This window comes from Poecilia formosa, unplaced genomic scaffold (genome assembly GCF_000485575.1).
Source record: "Poecilia formosa unplaced genomic scaffold, Poecilia_formosa-5.1.2 Scaffold186, whole genome shotgun sequence".
Lineage (NCBI taxonomy): Eukaryota > Metazoa > Chordata > Actinopteri > Cyprinodontiformes > Poeciliidae > Poecilia > Poecilia formosa.
In genome coordinates this window covers 43,295-57,357 of record NW_006800125.1, presented here as the reverse complement: position 1 = coordinate 57,357, position 14,063 = coordinate 43,295, and the positions used below count along the sequence as shown (strand labels likewise).

General features: G+C 41.6%; 2 protein-coding genes across 5 annotated transcripts in view; one reads left to right on the top strand and one right to left on the bottom strand.

Moving 5' to 3' along the window:
* Positions 1-1,959: 1,959 nt before the first annotated feature.
* Positions 1,960-6,328, top strand: LOC103147667 (LIM domain and actin-binding protein 1-like). 3 transcript variants are annotated; one of them, XM_016678663.1, is made up of 7 exons: positions 1,966-2,265; positions 2,358-2,446; positions 3,270-3,348; positions 3,432-3,463; positions 3,548-3,684; positions 4,393-5,179; positions 5,390-6,328. In XM_016678663.1, the coding sequence occupies exons 3-7, from the start codon at positions 3,312-3,314 to the stop codon at positions 5,534-5,536; spliced, it is 1,140 nt and encodes a 379-aa protein (XP_016534149.1). In that variant the 5' UTR covers positions 1,966-2,265; positions 2,358-2,446; positions 3,270-3,311; the 3' UTR covers positions 5,537-6,328. The 3 variants fall into 3 exon arrangements, with proteins under 3 accessions (XP_007566184.1, XP_016534148.1, XP_016534149.1); XM_007566122.2 differs by having other exon boundaries at positions 1,960-2,265; positions 4,393-6,328; XM_016678662.1 differs by having other exon boundaries at positions 1,962-2,265; positions 3,551-3,684; positions 4,393-6,328.
* Positions 6,329-10,053: 3,725 nt separating this feature from the next.
* LOC103147612 (SPRY domain-containing protein 3-like) overlaps positions 10,054-14,063 on the bottom strand; it is a 20,337-nt gene continuing 16,327 nt past the window's right edge. For both annotated transcript variants that reach the window (XM_007566033.2, XM_016678664.1), the window contains exons 8-11: positions 13,773-13,830; positions 11,425-11,544; positions 11,232-11,350; positions 10,054-11,139 (exon numbers count right to left, since the gene is read on the bottom strand). In XM_007566033.2, coding sequence (XP_007566095.1) covers positions 11,005-11,139; positions 11,232-11,350; positions 11,425-11,544; positions 13,773-13,830 — 432 coding nt within the window. In that variant the 3' untranslated portion in view covers positions 10,054-11,004. The remainder of the gene's footprint in view (positions 11,140-11,231; positions 11,351-11,424; positions 11,545-13,772; positions 13,831-14,063) is intronic.

Below are 14,063 nucleotides of genomic sequence, written 5' to 3'. Positions count from 1 at the left end.
ACAATATGGATGTTGTGGTGTGCTACTGCTGTTACTCATTAGACGCACTTAAAGTGTGAGAACGCTGCGACCTCAGTGCAGCAGAAGGAGGAGCGGAGTCGGCGCTGCGGTGAGTTTAAATATTAATTTATTAACATTTTTGGCATTATTGCTTTAAACATAAAAAAATAGAGGTGAGAGGAGAAAAAGTACAAACTAAGGATGTGTTTGAACTGAAGATAAAAATGCTGCAGGTATTCCACTGAAGACCGTCCGTTGGTCTCGCCATCAAAAGCAAACAATAAAAAACAAACAGAAAAACTCCCTCTACAGTACAGGACGACGTGATTTTACACCAAGCATTTTCAGCACATAAATAGCAGCAACTCGGCGTCAAAACGAAGAGAACAACTCGCTCAGCCTCGATCGGATATTTCCAGCAAAGGTTGAAATCAGACCTTTCACTGTCCGCATCGATCGAGTTTTAACACAAATCCTCTTTCTGTGGCAGATTATTTCATAAAGGTTCAACATTTCATGCAGGACAATCTGCTCATTAGGCCTCATGTTAAGACATATGTATAGGTTTTTATTTTAACGGTTCAGCTCGACAGGGAACTGTCGCTGTAAGAACAGTACTGGTGATGGAAAAAAGACGGGTGAGCCCTTTAAATGTAGTCGTTACCGACTAAAAGACACTTGAAGAACATTTTCCTTCAAAAATCTACAGGTGGCTGTCAGGAGGTTTTCTCAACAGACCTGTAACTCTCTGCAGCCACACAGAAAGATGAATCTTTGTCTTTGCCCAGAAGTAAAAAANGCACATTTCCCTTAACGTCCTTTCACAAGTTTAAAACCGTCCATATTTACTTTTTTCACTCCTTCCTGAAGCCCCTTCAGTTCAGTCACCAGTTTCTACCTTCCCCAGCTCCATTCTTTCGCTGCAGCTCTCTCTCTCTCTTTCTTTCTCTCTGACCAATAAAACAAGTCTCCCTCTCTTCAGCTCCTGAAACAGAGGAATGCAGACATTCCTTTCCAAGGCCCATCTCAGTCTTCATGGGATCGCCTCGGTAAAGCTGCCGTCTTTATCTTGGCGTTGTTAACACATTTAAAACCGAGAACCCATTTTCTTTCCTTCACTCTTCGGGTTTCTTTAGTTAATTCATCCCAGTATTTATGTTTGCTCAGTTTCCCTCTCATGTCATCATACTTAACCTGTTCTACTATTCACATTTATTCATCTCAACATCATCAGTAGGAGAGTTACAGAAATGTTTTCACTCTGTGAAACTCTCAGCAACACGTGTTTTGAAACGACTCACACTCCTTATTTTTCTTTGTGTGTGTTCAGAGAGAAACTATCATTAGTGCCAGAGCCGCGGTGCGGTCAGGCCCGTCCACGTTGTGTTTAGTGAAGGACGCATGAACGCTTTCAGATGCTTTGGCTGCAGGTCGGATGCGGGCAGGTGGCAGCCTTATCAGATAAGAGTCGGACATCTCCATCGCTTTTGTTCCACTTTTCTGATTCAGGACACCATCTGAATGTTGTTTACGGTGCCAGGCAAAAGTTTCCGTACCTCCTGAATGTTTCTGTCTGTCTTTGTTGTTTGTTTACAACAGGAAACATAAAAGTACTTCAAAGTGTTGCGAGCATTTGTACTGCAACAAATATTTAAACTCGAATGCATCCACAGCTCATGATCCACCGACTTGCAGGTTCAATTGCTGCCAAGTGTTACTGAACTTTATTTTTCAGTAGAGTCGATGCTAAATGCACAGTTTTCAGATTTCCATTTGTTAAAGTGAAGTTTTGGCTGTAATGTGACTAAATGCAGACCAACTAATGCACTTTAGTTATTGACACAGAAATTAATGCCAAAAACTTTTTCCAATGTGACTATATTAGCTGAATTTTATTTTGTGTTTTAATGTTACCACTTCATTGTACAAATGTTAGTATATATCATGTGAAAATTCAGGTTCTGGACATCGAACTCGTTCAAAGAAAGCTTGATGACCTGTGGCATGTTTTGTTAAGTTTAATCTGGAAATCGTTTGGGTGGCGTCTCTCACTGTCAACCATTGCAAAACCAGACCCACTTCTACAAAACTGCAGAGTAGTGCAGGCAGAGATGAGTAACACTTAAAGTGCTCTCCTCAGCAGATTAAGGAAGGAGAACCGGGCCTGGCTCATTTAGCTCCACTCCTAAAACCCGTTTCCCCTCCTTCAGGTCGGCAGGTCGACGATTCGCAGCACTTCGTCTGAAGACTCAGAACGTCCTAAAAGTAAGCAAATGATTTATTTCTATCAGCATTTTTTATTTTTATTTTTTACATCCATCAACCTCAGCTTATGAAGATCCACACCTCTGCTTCAGATTCGTCTCCGCTGACCCGCTCTGCGTCTGTGAGGGTGAATAAGGCCAAGTATGAGCTGAGTGTCGCTAAACATAACGCCGGCTGCTCTGTGAGTTCAGCACGAGATACATTTTAACTCAGTTGAAACAAACAACAGAAATATTTCTGCTATGTTTTGATCGTTTGAAACAAAATCGGTGGAGTTCAAGGTTAATGTTCCCCTGCTGTGAATGCAGTTAGTCTGCATTCACAGCAGAGGCTGTTTCCTGCAGGTAGTTTCTGTGCAGTGACAAGAAAACTGTGGTGCAGAAACAGCTGGGGAAAAAATCAGGTTAGAGTGTTAGTGAGTGAGCCTTTCTTTACGTTGCTGAAGGGGCATCATCATTAGGAAAGACATGACTGCCTAAAGTATGCGATGCTAACACTCGCACAGCAGTCACCACGCCCTCTCCTTCGAGGATAAATGTCACAAGTGAGTTTTGTCATGCAAGATGCTGTCTCAGAGTTTTCTGAGCTAGCATCGTCATGAAAACAAGATTAATGATTAAATTGCTATTGAGAAAAATAAGGGATATTTATTTATTTGACAGGAAAGTGGGTAATGAGAGAAGGGGGAAGACATGCGGCAGAGGTCGCCAGGGGTCGCATGTGGGTTGTGCTTAACCCCTGCGTCACCACAGCAGACTAGAAATGCTCTTAAACCACACATTAAAACTGCCTTCATCAAAGATCAATCGTACGTCTTGTACTTTGATCTGACCATCCTGTCCTTTTGAATTGATATGATAAAACTAGTTTTAAACCAGTTCAGCTTTTGTTACTCGGTTTCTTTCTCATGGAGATTGAGAATCGTTTCCATTTACTGTTTGCATCGTTCTCTCTCAGCGTCCAAACTTAAACTAGTACTGTGGTTTCTGTTGTGTTTTCACCAGACCGACCAACCAAAAGGGACTGCTATAAGGAAATCTGTGTCCATGAGAGTCAAACAGACTCCAGCAGCAGAGTGCAATGGTAACGCTTTCCAGAAACCAGAGGAAAACATAAAAAGGCCTCCAGCAGCGTCACAGCTGATTCTGAGTTTTCTCTCTTTTCAGGAGAAGGAACTGAGCAACCCAGAGCAACCAGGGTGCGGCAACGTGACAATGTTGTTACTAAAATCAACTTTTCACTCTTTGTTCTCCATGAATGCATTCGATTGGTTTTGTTTTAGCAGACGTTTCGCGTACCAGAGACAACAAAATGCGCTGCCTGTCAGAAAACGGTGTATCCTCTGGAGAAACTGGTGGTTGGTGAGCACACTTACCACAAAAACTGCTTCGCCTGCTCTCACTGCAGCACAAAGCTGAAGTAAGCTGCCGCACTTGGATCTGCTGTTGTATTTATTCTTGTACGAAGATAGAAGAGATTAGTCCAGACTCTTGAATGTGCTTTGCTTCACAATCCCTCAAATTCTGCAGTTCATCCTGTTCTGCCACACTTTTTCCTTCCACATAACTTTCCATTTGTGTGCTTATTTGCTCACTGTCTAGTCAGCAGTCATCCGCTGAATGGGTTGAATTTATCATTTCTGTTTAGCTTAAAGAAAATCTTTGTTTTTGGTCTTAGGTAGTGATTTCATTTTAACGAGAAACTGACTTCTGGTTTTTATAACAGCAACAACCAAACTGTAGCAGAAAAAAAAAAATCCCCATTTGTATTGAATTACTAAAATTAATCAACTTGTCGATGACATTCACATTTATTACTTACATATATGCATACAGCCATATATGTGTGATTTGTTTGAAATAAGACAATAAGAGTAAATGTATTTATTTCTTACCAATCTCGTTGCTGTGTCTCTTTCTGTCCCTCCTTCCTTCTTACCTCCTTTTTCTGCTTATTTTATTTTTTTCCATCCATTTCTTGTCCTTCCTTCTGCATTTTCTTACTTCCTTGTTTTTTTCTCCCTTTCTTTCTTTGTTTCTTTCTTTCTTGGCATTCTGGAAGTCTTTTTTATGAAATGAATTTTATAAGATGTGTGCTCATGTCAAACCTTTGCTGCTCCGTCTCTAGTCTGTGGAACTACGCCTCCCTGCATGGTAAGATCTACTGCAAGCCTCACTACAACCAGCTGTTCAAGGCCAAAGGGAACTACGACGAAGGCTTCGGCCATCGCCCTCATAAGGAGCTGTGGGAGCCTCGAGAAGACGGAGAGGAAAGCGAGGAGCCGCCGAAGCCCAAAGAGCGACCAGTGGAGGCGAAGCAGCCGGCTGAGAGCGTGTCCGAGCCGCAGCCGGATCCCAGCGGGGAAACGTCGCCACAGGTCAAGGTCACAGACATGGCCGCCTTGCTGGAGACCCGCACAAAAACGCGGGCCGGCTCCGGAGAGACGCAGCAGGCTGCAGACAAGCCGGCTGAGAAGCGGCGGCTGAAGGTGGCCTGGCCGCCTCCGGCCGGCGAAGACCGCCCTGGACCGCTGAGTCCGTCCGCAGACGACGTCCCTTCAAACAGAACCCGGAGGGCCAAGTGGCCCCCAGAGGACGAGGTCCACTCATCCTTCCAGAGCTCGGAGCAGGCCGAGCTGAAGAGCCTGAGAAGGACCTCGTCTCTGAAGGAGCGCAGCCGTGTGTTCACAGTCGCAGCCAAACCGAAACCGACTCCCACAGCCGCCGAGGGCTGCAGGGAGCCGCGGCGGCCACTCAGACAACTGCAGGACTGGAGGGCATCGCTGGAGGAGAAACTGCCATCTGAAGACAAACCCAAAGTAAACCACCAGCAGGAGGAAAAGGAAGAGCAGAGGATGAATCAGACGCCAAACGGAGGCGTGAGCACCCCGAAGGAGAAGAATCCCACTGAGGACGAGGAGGAACGGAAGGAGAGAGCGCAGGAGGAGCAACGGAAGGAGAGAGCGCAGGAGGAGGAACGGAAGGAGAGAGCGCAGGAGGAGGAATGGAAGGAGAGAGCGCAGGAGGAACGGAAGGAGAGAGCGCAGGAGGAACGGAAGGAGAGAGCGCAGGAGGAGGAACGGAAGGAGAGAGCGCAGGAGGAGGAACGGAAGGAGAGAGCGCAGGAGGAGGAACGGAAGGAGAAGCGCTCCTCCCAGGATGTGGGCTTCTGGGACGACAAGGAGGGGAGCGACGCTGAGGATCTGAGCGCCGAGGACATCATCAAGAAGAACCGCTACTACGACGAAGACGACGAGGATTCGATAGTATAAGAGCAGCTTAAAAATCCACTTCCAGCAACCAAAAAAGAAAAAAAAAAAAAAACACTTTTAGCTCAAAGGTGGCCGACTAGCTTAGCTTTACCAGATTTTACTCCTGCAGAAACCAAAACTATACCAGCTATCTGTGAATCAAATCTTTTATTGCTCTTTTTATGTTTCAGTTATATTTGTAAAAAAGATTACAACTTTTCTTTTGGTCATGTGCCCTTTGAAAAATGAAGAACAGCTTTTAAATTAGTTTTAGTTTTGGCTCTGCGTTTGATTTTAACTCCTGAAAACTTGGTACAGCTCTCGTCTTCGCTCAGGGATCAAACAGCTGGTTCAACAGTTTTGTCCTTGCCTTCATTTTACATTAATACAGCTTCCTTTCACTTTTCTGTTTTAAACTTTTATTTCTTCTTTTTTTTTAGTTTAAACGTTTTATTTGCTTTAAACGTTTTCTTTGCAGAATACCTGGCTGATCGTCCACATACCGCTTGTGCAATTAGATTTTTTTTTTCCATTATTGTGTTGCATATTACAAAATTAGCATTTTTTTGTAAATTATTCTCTTGAAATGAAAACGGACCAAATGAGCTGCCAAAGTTTCGTGGTAATTCCTAACATCTCCAGGGGCCTTTTCAAGTTTAAAGGAACATTTTCAATTGCAATCCATTTTGTATGCGAAACATTTTCAATGTATTTTTATGTAATGGAGTACAAACATGTTTGCACAACGATTTGTCTTCTTGTGACTGGAGATCACAGCCCGTTTCTGAAACAGAATTAAAATATACTACTGAGTCCTTGCTGTCATCTTGTAATTTGTCAACTCTACTCAGGCTTTAAAATTAATGTGGCAAGATTTGAGTAATTAGTCAGATATTCTCCAGAGTTTGAGGGCAAAATTTCAGTTCCCAGATGTGCAAAGCTCGGTTCTGGTTGGAGGAATCCTAATGGTGCCGTGAATGATGTGAACAGAAATTGAAGCTCTTCCTGTTTTTGTTTTTTTTTTATTATTATTATTATTATGTAAAGCACTTTGAAATGCCTTGCTGGCGAAATGTGCTATACAAATAAAATTTGATTCGATTTGATTTGGTGATTTGATCTGAGTCCAATCTCACTAGCAGCAAAACCCTCGACTCCAAACTGCTTCTGATGCAGAATAATGACAATGGTGAGAACATCCTTTAAGACACTTGGTATTATAAAACAAAATGTGGTTTTAAAAAGTATTAAATCGAGGGCTGATCACGTATTCTCTACCTCACTGCTGCCATAAATGCACAAACCAATTATATTGAGGCATTGCTGGCACCTTCTTGGGCTCTAAAGTCTATTTTGATGAACATTTTCTAGCAGCTAACAAGTCATAAAAAAAGAGAAATAAATCCCACTTTGCTCTTCTAAGTCATATTAGAATGACAGTGATTCGCTGCGTTTTGTTAAATCACTGAAACGATCCTAGGTCTTTTTTTGTTTTTTTTTTTTGCTTAAACATTGCAAATAAGGTTTTATGTTAAAATTATTTTTTGCTTTAATTTAAACCACAACAATTTCTGCTGGTGTAAAGACAATGTTGGTCATTACAGTTATAATAATGCAATAAGACGCATTATTTTAAAACACAGACTTGACCAAAAATACGGAATAAAGACCTGCTAAATTTAACAAAAGTTTTCCAAATGTTTATTGAATTAAATATTATTTCTATTAGTCCATTTTGCTCTTTAGCAGGAGTAAACATTAGCAGGTTATTGACGTTCACATACGGATGCCCACATGTTGTCAAATGCAGCTTTTAAAACTACCTACGTTGGATAAAAGTGAGCGTCTGGGCGGTCAGAAATGCTTCCAGATATTTGCGTTTCCTCTTAGTGGAAGTTTAGAAGTCATCTCCAAAAGGGCAATTTGGTTTCCAGACAGCAAGATAAATACGTAAAACAAAAAAAAATAAATAAATTACAATGTTGGCAGCACACGACAACATCCATGCGACACACAGCACAATATGGATGTTGTGGTGTGCTACTGCTGTTACTCATTAGACGCACTTAAAGTGTGAGAACGCTGCGACCTCAGTGCAACAGAAGGAGGAGCGGAGTCGGCGCTGCGGTGAGTTTAAATATTAATTTATTAACATTTTTGGCATTATTGCTTTAAACATAAAAAAATAGAGGTGAGAGGAGAAAAAGTACAAACTAAGGATGTGTTTGAACTGAAGATAAAAATGCTGCAGGTATTCCACTGAAGACCGTCCGTTGGTCTCGCCATCAAAAGCAAACAATAAAAAACAAACAGAAAAACTCCCTCTACAGTACAGGACGACGTGATTTTACACCAAGCATTTTCAGCACATAAATAGCAGCAACTCGGCGTCAAAACGAAGAGAACAACTCGCTCAGCCTCGATCGGATATTTCCAGCAAAGGTTGAAATCAGACCTTTCACTGTCCGCATCGATCGAGTTTTAACACAAATCCTCTTTCTGTGGCAGATTATTTCATAAAGGTTCAACATTTCATGCAGGACAATCTGCTCATTAGGCCTCATGTTAAGACATATGTATAGGTTTTTATTTTAACGGTTCAGCTCGACAGGGAACTGTCGCTGTAAGAACAGTACTGGTGATGGAAAAAAGACGGGTGAGCCCTTTAAATGTAGTCGTTACCGACTAAAAGACACTTGAAGAACATTTTCCTTCAAAAATCTACAGGTGGCTGTCAGGAGGTTTTCTCAACAGACCTGTAACTCTCTGCAGCCACACAGAAAGATGAATCTTTGTCTTTGCCCAGAAGTAAAAAATAATAATAATAATAATAAAGGTGATCAGAATATGTAGAACAATTTTGGCAAAAAAAACCAAAAACAAGCAAATCTGACACAGAGCAAAACAAATTAAATCACCAAAAAAAGGGAGAAAAATAAAATCCGAAGAAACTTAAAAACACGTTTTGAGTATCAAGTATACCTGAGAACAAGTATGGCTTCAATTTCAAAGTACAAATTTAAAATTTACATCTAAATTTTGATTAAGTGGTGGGGAGAAAAAGATACTAACTTTTCAAATCTCCACGTGGAAAAGTCAAATAACCAAATTCCTCGTTGTAGTTTTCCACATGAAATTAAATATAAACATATAAAGTACACATTTTCTTTTCAATCTTTTAGTTATCCGTCTCAGTTTAGTATTTTTCCTTAGCTTACAGTCATGGAAAAGATTGTTTTTCCAGCATATAGGAAGAAAGACGACAATTTGAAACTCTGTTAAAAAGTAATTTAAAAGAAAAAACACTCCACATCCATTTTCGCTTGAAATGGCCAAAGATCACACACGCTTATGACATCAGCCATGTATGATTAGAACAATGTCACTTTACGCAGATTTAGACCTGGTTTGTTTAAAGTGCTCCTAGCTGCTGAAGTGAGAGTGAAGGCCATTCAGAAAGACGACAGTAGCAGCTTATGAGTCTGTGAGGGATTAAAGGAGATTAACATCAGCCATTCCAACGTGTGAAAATCATCTACAAGTGAAGGACATTCAAAACAGTCAAAGCTCTCAGGTCCGACAAAGTTCACCCTGAAAGCCGACAGCAAGATGCTGAACGAAGTCCCCAAAATCCACCAGGGGCCCGACAGAAGAAAAACCATGAAGGTTTGACTGGAACAAGCTGGAGAGAATAATGAGCTTTGGGCAGGTGGGGCATATTTGGTTTAAATCAAATATCTCACAGCTCAAAGTGAAGACTGGGGCAAATCAGATTGTCAGCAACGAGAAACTGAATCTCAACCTAACGACTGGGTGCAACTTTTTTTTTTTTCTCTCAGTTAAAAGTCACATTACAGCTGATTGTTTTACTCATGGAACAAGAACCGAGTTAATTTAATGTGTGTACATGTAAATTAACCCCCTTGTTTCACAAAAAACAATATCTGAATTTGATATTTCCCCCCTCAAATTTACACACACACACAAAAAAATCACTTTTTCACTGCCAGAGTAAAGGGTAGAATATGAAATGTGACGATAAAGATTCACCTGAATCACAAATGTTTCTAAACAGAAGAAGAAAAAAAAACACATTTAAAGTAAAAGTAAAAAACAGAAAGTAAACACAGCTTTTTGTGATGACTGTCCACAGACAGAAAGAGAAACCCTCAATAACACATTTCAGAATAAATTTCCAACTGAAGAAACACAAAAACTTAGCAATTATTTTTGGTCCATTTACTTTAGGACAATTGAGATGAGACAAAACTAACTTTACAGCAAGTTAGTGGAACCAGGACTCAAAAAGTGCTGGTTCCACTGGCAGATCATTTCACTTATAACACATTGATCCACTGGCATAGGTGGAAAAACCTGCAAGCGGAACCAGAACTTATTGATCAATATTGCAGAAATGATTTATGTAAAACAAGCTGCTTTAGCTTTCTGAAAAGCTACCTTAAAGTTATTTTTTGTCATATTTCAAGCTTACTTAGATATTTGCACAAGAAACTAGAGCAAAAATACTTGGTAAGATTTTGTGTTTTTGTTTTGTTTTCCATTTCAGTATATTCTGAAAAAAACAAAACAATAAAAAATAAAAACATCATACACATGATATTGTCCAACTTCGGTCTAGTTTAGAAGCATAAAATGTTTCCATCATCTGGTCAGTGAGGAAACTAAAATCTCATTTCCTCAAATAAATAATCTAAATGTTTTTTGTTTTTTTTTAGATTCATCCTGTAAGCGTCGTTTAGTTGGGTTCAGATTAAATAAGGACTCTCTTTAAAGCTTTAAGATCCACTTTCTCTTATTGCAAGATAACAAACAAGAAGCATAAAAATAGCTTTGATTTCAACAAATTATTATTATCATTATTGCACTTTTACTTCCTCATAGTTACCTGAAACAGCTTCCTCCAAACGTGAAGCAGCTGGTTCTACCGAGTCGCTGCTGCCTGTGAGCCGCCTCACCACTGAGTGTCAGTACTGGACCGTCGACAGGCGCAAACGCGCGCACACCTCCTTTAAATTCAAGGGCTTTTCCACTTCTGCCTCATCGTTGTAGAATAAATAAATCACACTTGCAGTTTAGAAATAATCTCATAATCTAGTAACTCATTTTAACCAGGACTGCCTTTGCGGGTCTGTTTGGTAACTCAGGTCTCTTTTACTTGGGACTTTTACATTCATTATTCAAGACTTTTTTTTTGTTGTTTTTTTTGGCATTTCAATAAGCCTCGTGCGTCAAAATGAATAACTTTTTTCCCTCCAAACTCAGCCTGCTTCAACAGTTTCTTACAGTACAAAAATCATTTCGTAATAAAGCCGCTTCTTTTAGGCACAGATGTCTTAAAGATCTTACTTTCATGAATCTTTAAGACGCGTTTTGTCAGCATGTAAAACGATGTTTCCACCGTGAAGGTGCAGCGACGATTTGGAGGAATCGTTCATCATCCCAAAGGCTTTTAATTGTTCTGGTTTCCGTCAGCCGCTGAGGGGGCGCAGTTCGACTCTGACCTTCTCCCCAGTGCTCATCATCCCAATGGTGGGATAGAAACCGTTTGGCGGCAAGGCCACTTCCCTTTTCCCCACCACCTTCCCGTTCCGAGTGAAAAACACCTGTTCCAACACAAAAGCGGGGAAAACAAGCGGTGAATGTCGGCCAAACGGCGTCCGAGTTTTTACAGTCCTGCCTTCAGACAGAATCTCACCATGACCCTCCTCCCCTCCGGGTCGTCCCCCTCGTCCTCCTCTTCGTCGTCGTTGTTTGCGTACAGGTTGTTCTGCACCTCGCTGGAAGCCACGTCCAGGTCGAAGTCGTCTGCGTCATCTGAAAAAGAGCGCCGTGGGCGTCAGCGAGCCGATGGGAGAGCGAGAAAAGAGAGACGACGCGACGGCGCTCACCTCCTCCGTCCACGCTGAAGTCTCGTGGGAACATGATACCGCAGCCCATGATGTCGCCTTCGAAGCAGCGCGGCCCGAACGGGTCCCCCACCCCGCTGCCGTGGAACAGCTTCCCGTCGTCTGCGACCAATGAGGAAGACGTTACAACCCGGAATCCAGCTTTTTATGACACGCTGGCGTTGGAGGTTATTTTTTCTGATGCAAAGGTTTTATGGCCTTGTAATTTCCTACACAGACGGCGGACTTGACCCTTTTCTGATCCTTCACTGATTGCCAAGCCTGCTGCATCAAGTAATTAATTACAGGATTAATTAAAAGGAGTTCGATCATTTCCATTCTGATGATTAATATTTTTTGAAGAGTAATGTTGTTTACAGAGACTTCCTAATCCATTTCATTTATCGTTCTCGGTTGTTTTATTTTGGATATTTAAAATAACCTCCATCTCCGGTGTTCAGTTTTCTTTACAACGTATAACTTTGTTTTTTTTAGAGGGTGAGCTTCATTATTAGCATTATATTATTTGAAAACCGTCTCAAAACAACAATATTATTGTTTATTAAAATAATGACCTCGTGCTGTGAAGAATTGATGCAGAAACTCAAGCTAAATGAGCCACAATGAGAAGTGCTGCGTTCACTGTCATGGAGATACTTTTCACCTTTCTCTATCAAACATCCTCTTTATTGATCTGATCTATATTCAGAGAAACTGGTTTTAGTAACAACTGCAAGGTATCAACAGGATGTTCTTCCTGGCATTTGCTCAGCCTGCAACACAATTAGCTGAAATGAAAAGATTCAACCTGCCAGACAATATAATCCCAGAGCAACATTCGTCTTCATGCCACCTTCAAAGATCCGACTCTGATCTGCAATGTTCTCCATTTTCTTTAAGAAGTTTTTGCTTGCTTTACATTTTTGCATAGTGTCACCATTCAACATGCCATTTGCTGGATTTCTGTTCCACTTTTTCAAATGTCTCATTATGATATTCGCACAACTGAAGGCAGAAGAAAGCGAAATGGAGGAAAAATTATAGTTTGAAAAATCGGACCAAACTCCAGCAGAAATTTTAAGCCGTGTGGTGTTTTCATCTTCGACCCTCAGACGTAAACTGTAGAAAACCAGCATCGTTTGTATGAAACGGAAGGGGCTGGGGAACATCCACGTTCTCCATCAGACCAGAGAAATTTCTTCCATATGTTTGCTGTGACGTCTTTCAGCTTCCTTCAAACAATGGCTTTCTTCCTGCCACTCCTCCACGAAGCACATTAAGGATCGATGACTAACGCTGCGTTCCAGTTGCAGAGGAAGTGGGAATTCTGAGCTGGGTTTGACGCAAGACCCGCGTTAACGGCGTTCCATTTAGGAAGATGAAATTTCAACATGACGACGCCCATAAACATTGTTTCCAGTAGCATAACGGTGGTTTGAAGCTTTACTTTTCACCTCTTTTAGTTTGTTCAGTTTAGAGCTGCAGGCGCTAAATGCAAAGCTGATTTTGGACGCACTTTTCCACCGCGTCTTCCTGCTGCTGGTGTGAGGAGCGGGCATATTGAAACGCCGTAACCGGGGGCAGTCGGAGTCGGTCCCAGTTTCCCAGTTGGAAATCCAACTGCGGAGGACTTTCCAGTCGATTTTTCGGACTGGAAAGTCTGAATTTCCCAGTTCAGAGAGCAACTGGAACGCAGCATCACAGTGCTGTCAACAGCCTGAGCTGCAGATCTGTCGGCTGTTGCCGTTTGCTCTTCAATGCTCCCTTCAGGAACAGCTGGATTCATCCTGAGATTAAATTACACCCAGCTGGACTAACGCAAATATGCACAACTTTGAGTGTCTATCACATAAAATCCTATTGCAATACGTCACAGTTTTTGGTTGTAACGCGACAAAATGTGAAGAAAAAAAAAAGTAATAGTTATTGGGAATCCAAGCCAACTTCCACGTTTTGCTTCAGACGCTCACCAGCAGGAATAACAGTCAGTCTGTTTGGATAAACAGGAATCAATCAGAGGCTTGGAAAAGAGATGATTGACCTGCTGCCCCCACCCTGGTCATAATGAACCTGCTGAGCTAGTTTTCACATGTCCTCCTGGTTATGTTTACATCCATCCCGCCGCTATCCAGGCAACGGCCTGTGCTGTCATCCAGCCGGTCGCCAAAACACACCCAACTCTGCATCCAAGAACTTTTTGTTCTCCTCTTGTGTAAGAGTATTTTTGTGTGATTTCATACCTTTCAGGAAGTGAGAAGTGTCAAGTATTGAGTTTCTTTCCAAGTGCTATTGAAACTGCTCTTAAGTCTTGAATCTATAGGACATGAACAGACAGATCAGAGATGATTCACCTGCATGGTAAGCGATGGAGCCTTTGTTCCAACCTGGATGTTTGTCCTTTGGATAGTCCTGCAAACCAAAAGACAAATTACCTAATTAGAAATAAATCCATAGAAAACATTAAAAGTGTCTCAATGAACCAAGCTAAGCTCTTAAACCATTTGAGTGTCAGCATGAATCTTGTGCTCAATTAGAAAAACTGTATCATCTTCCATCAGATGCAGCCTCTAAGCCAGGGGTGTCAAACTCAATTTCACCGAGGGCGACTTCAGCATATTGGCCACCCTCAACGGGCCACATTG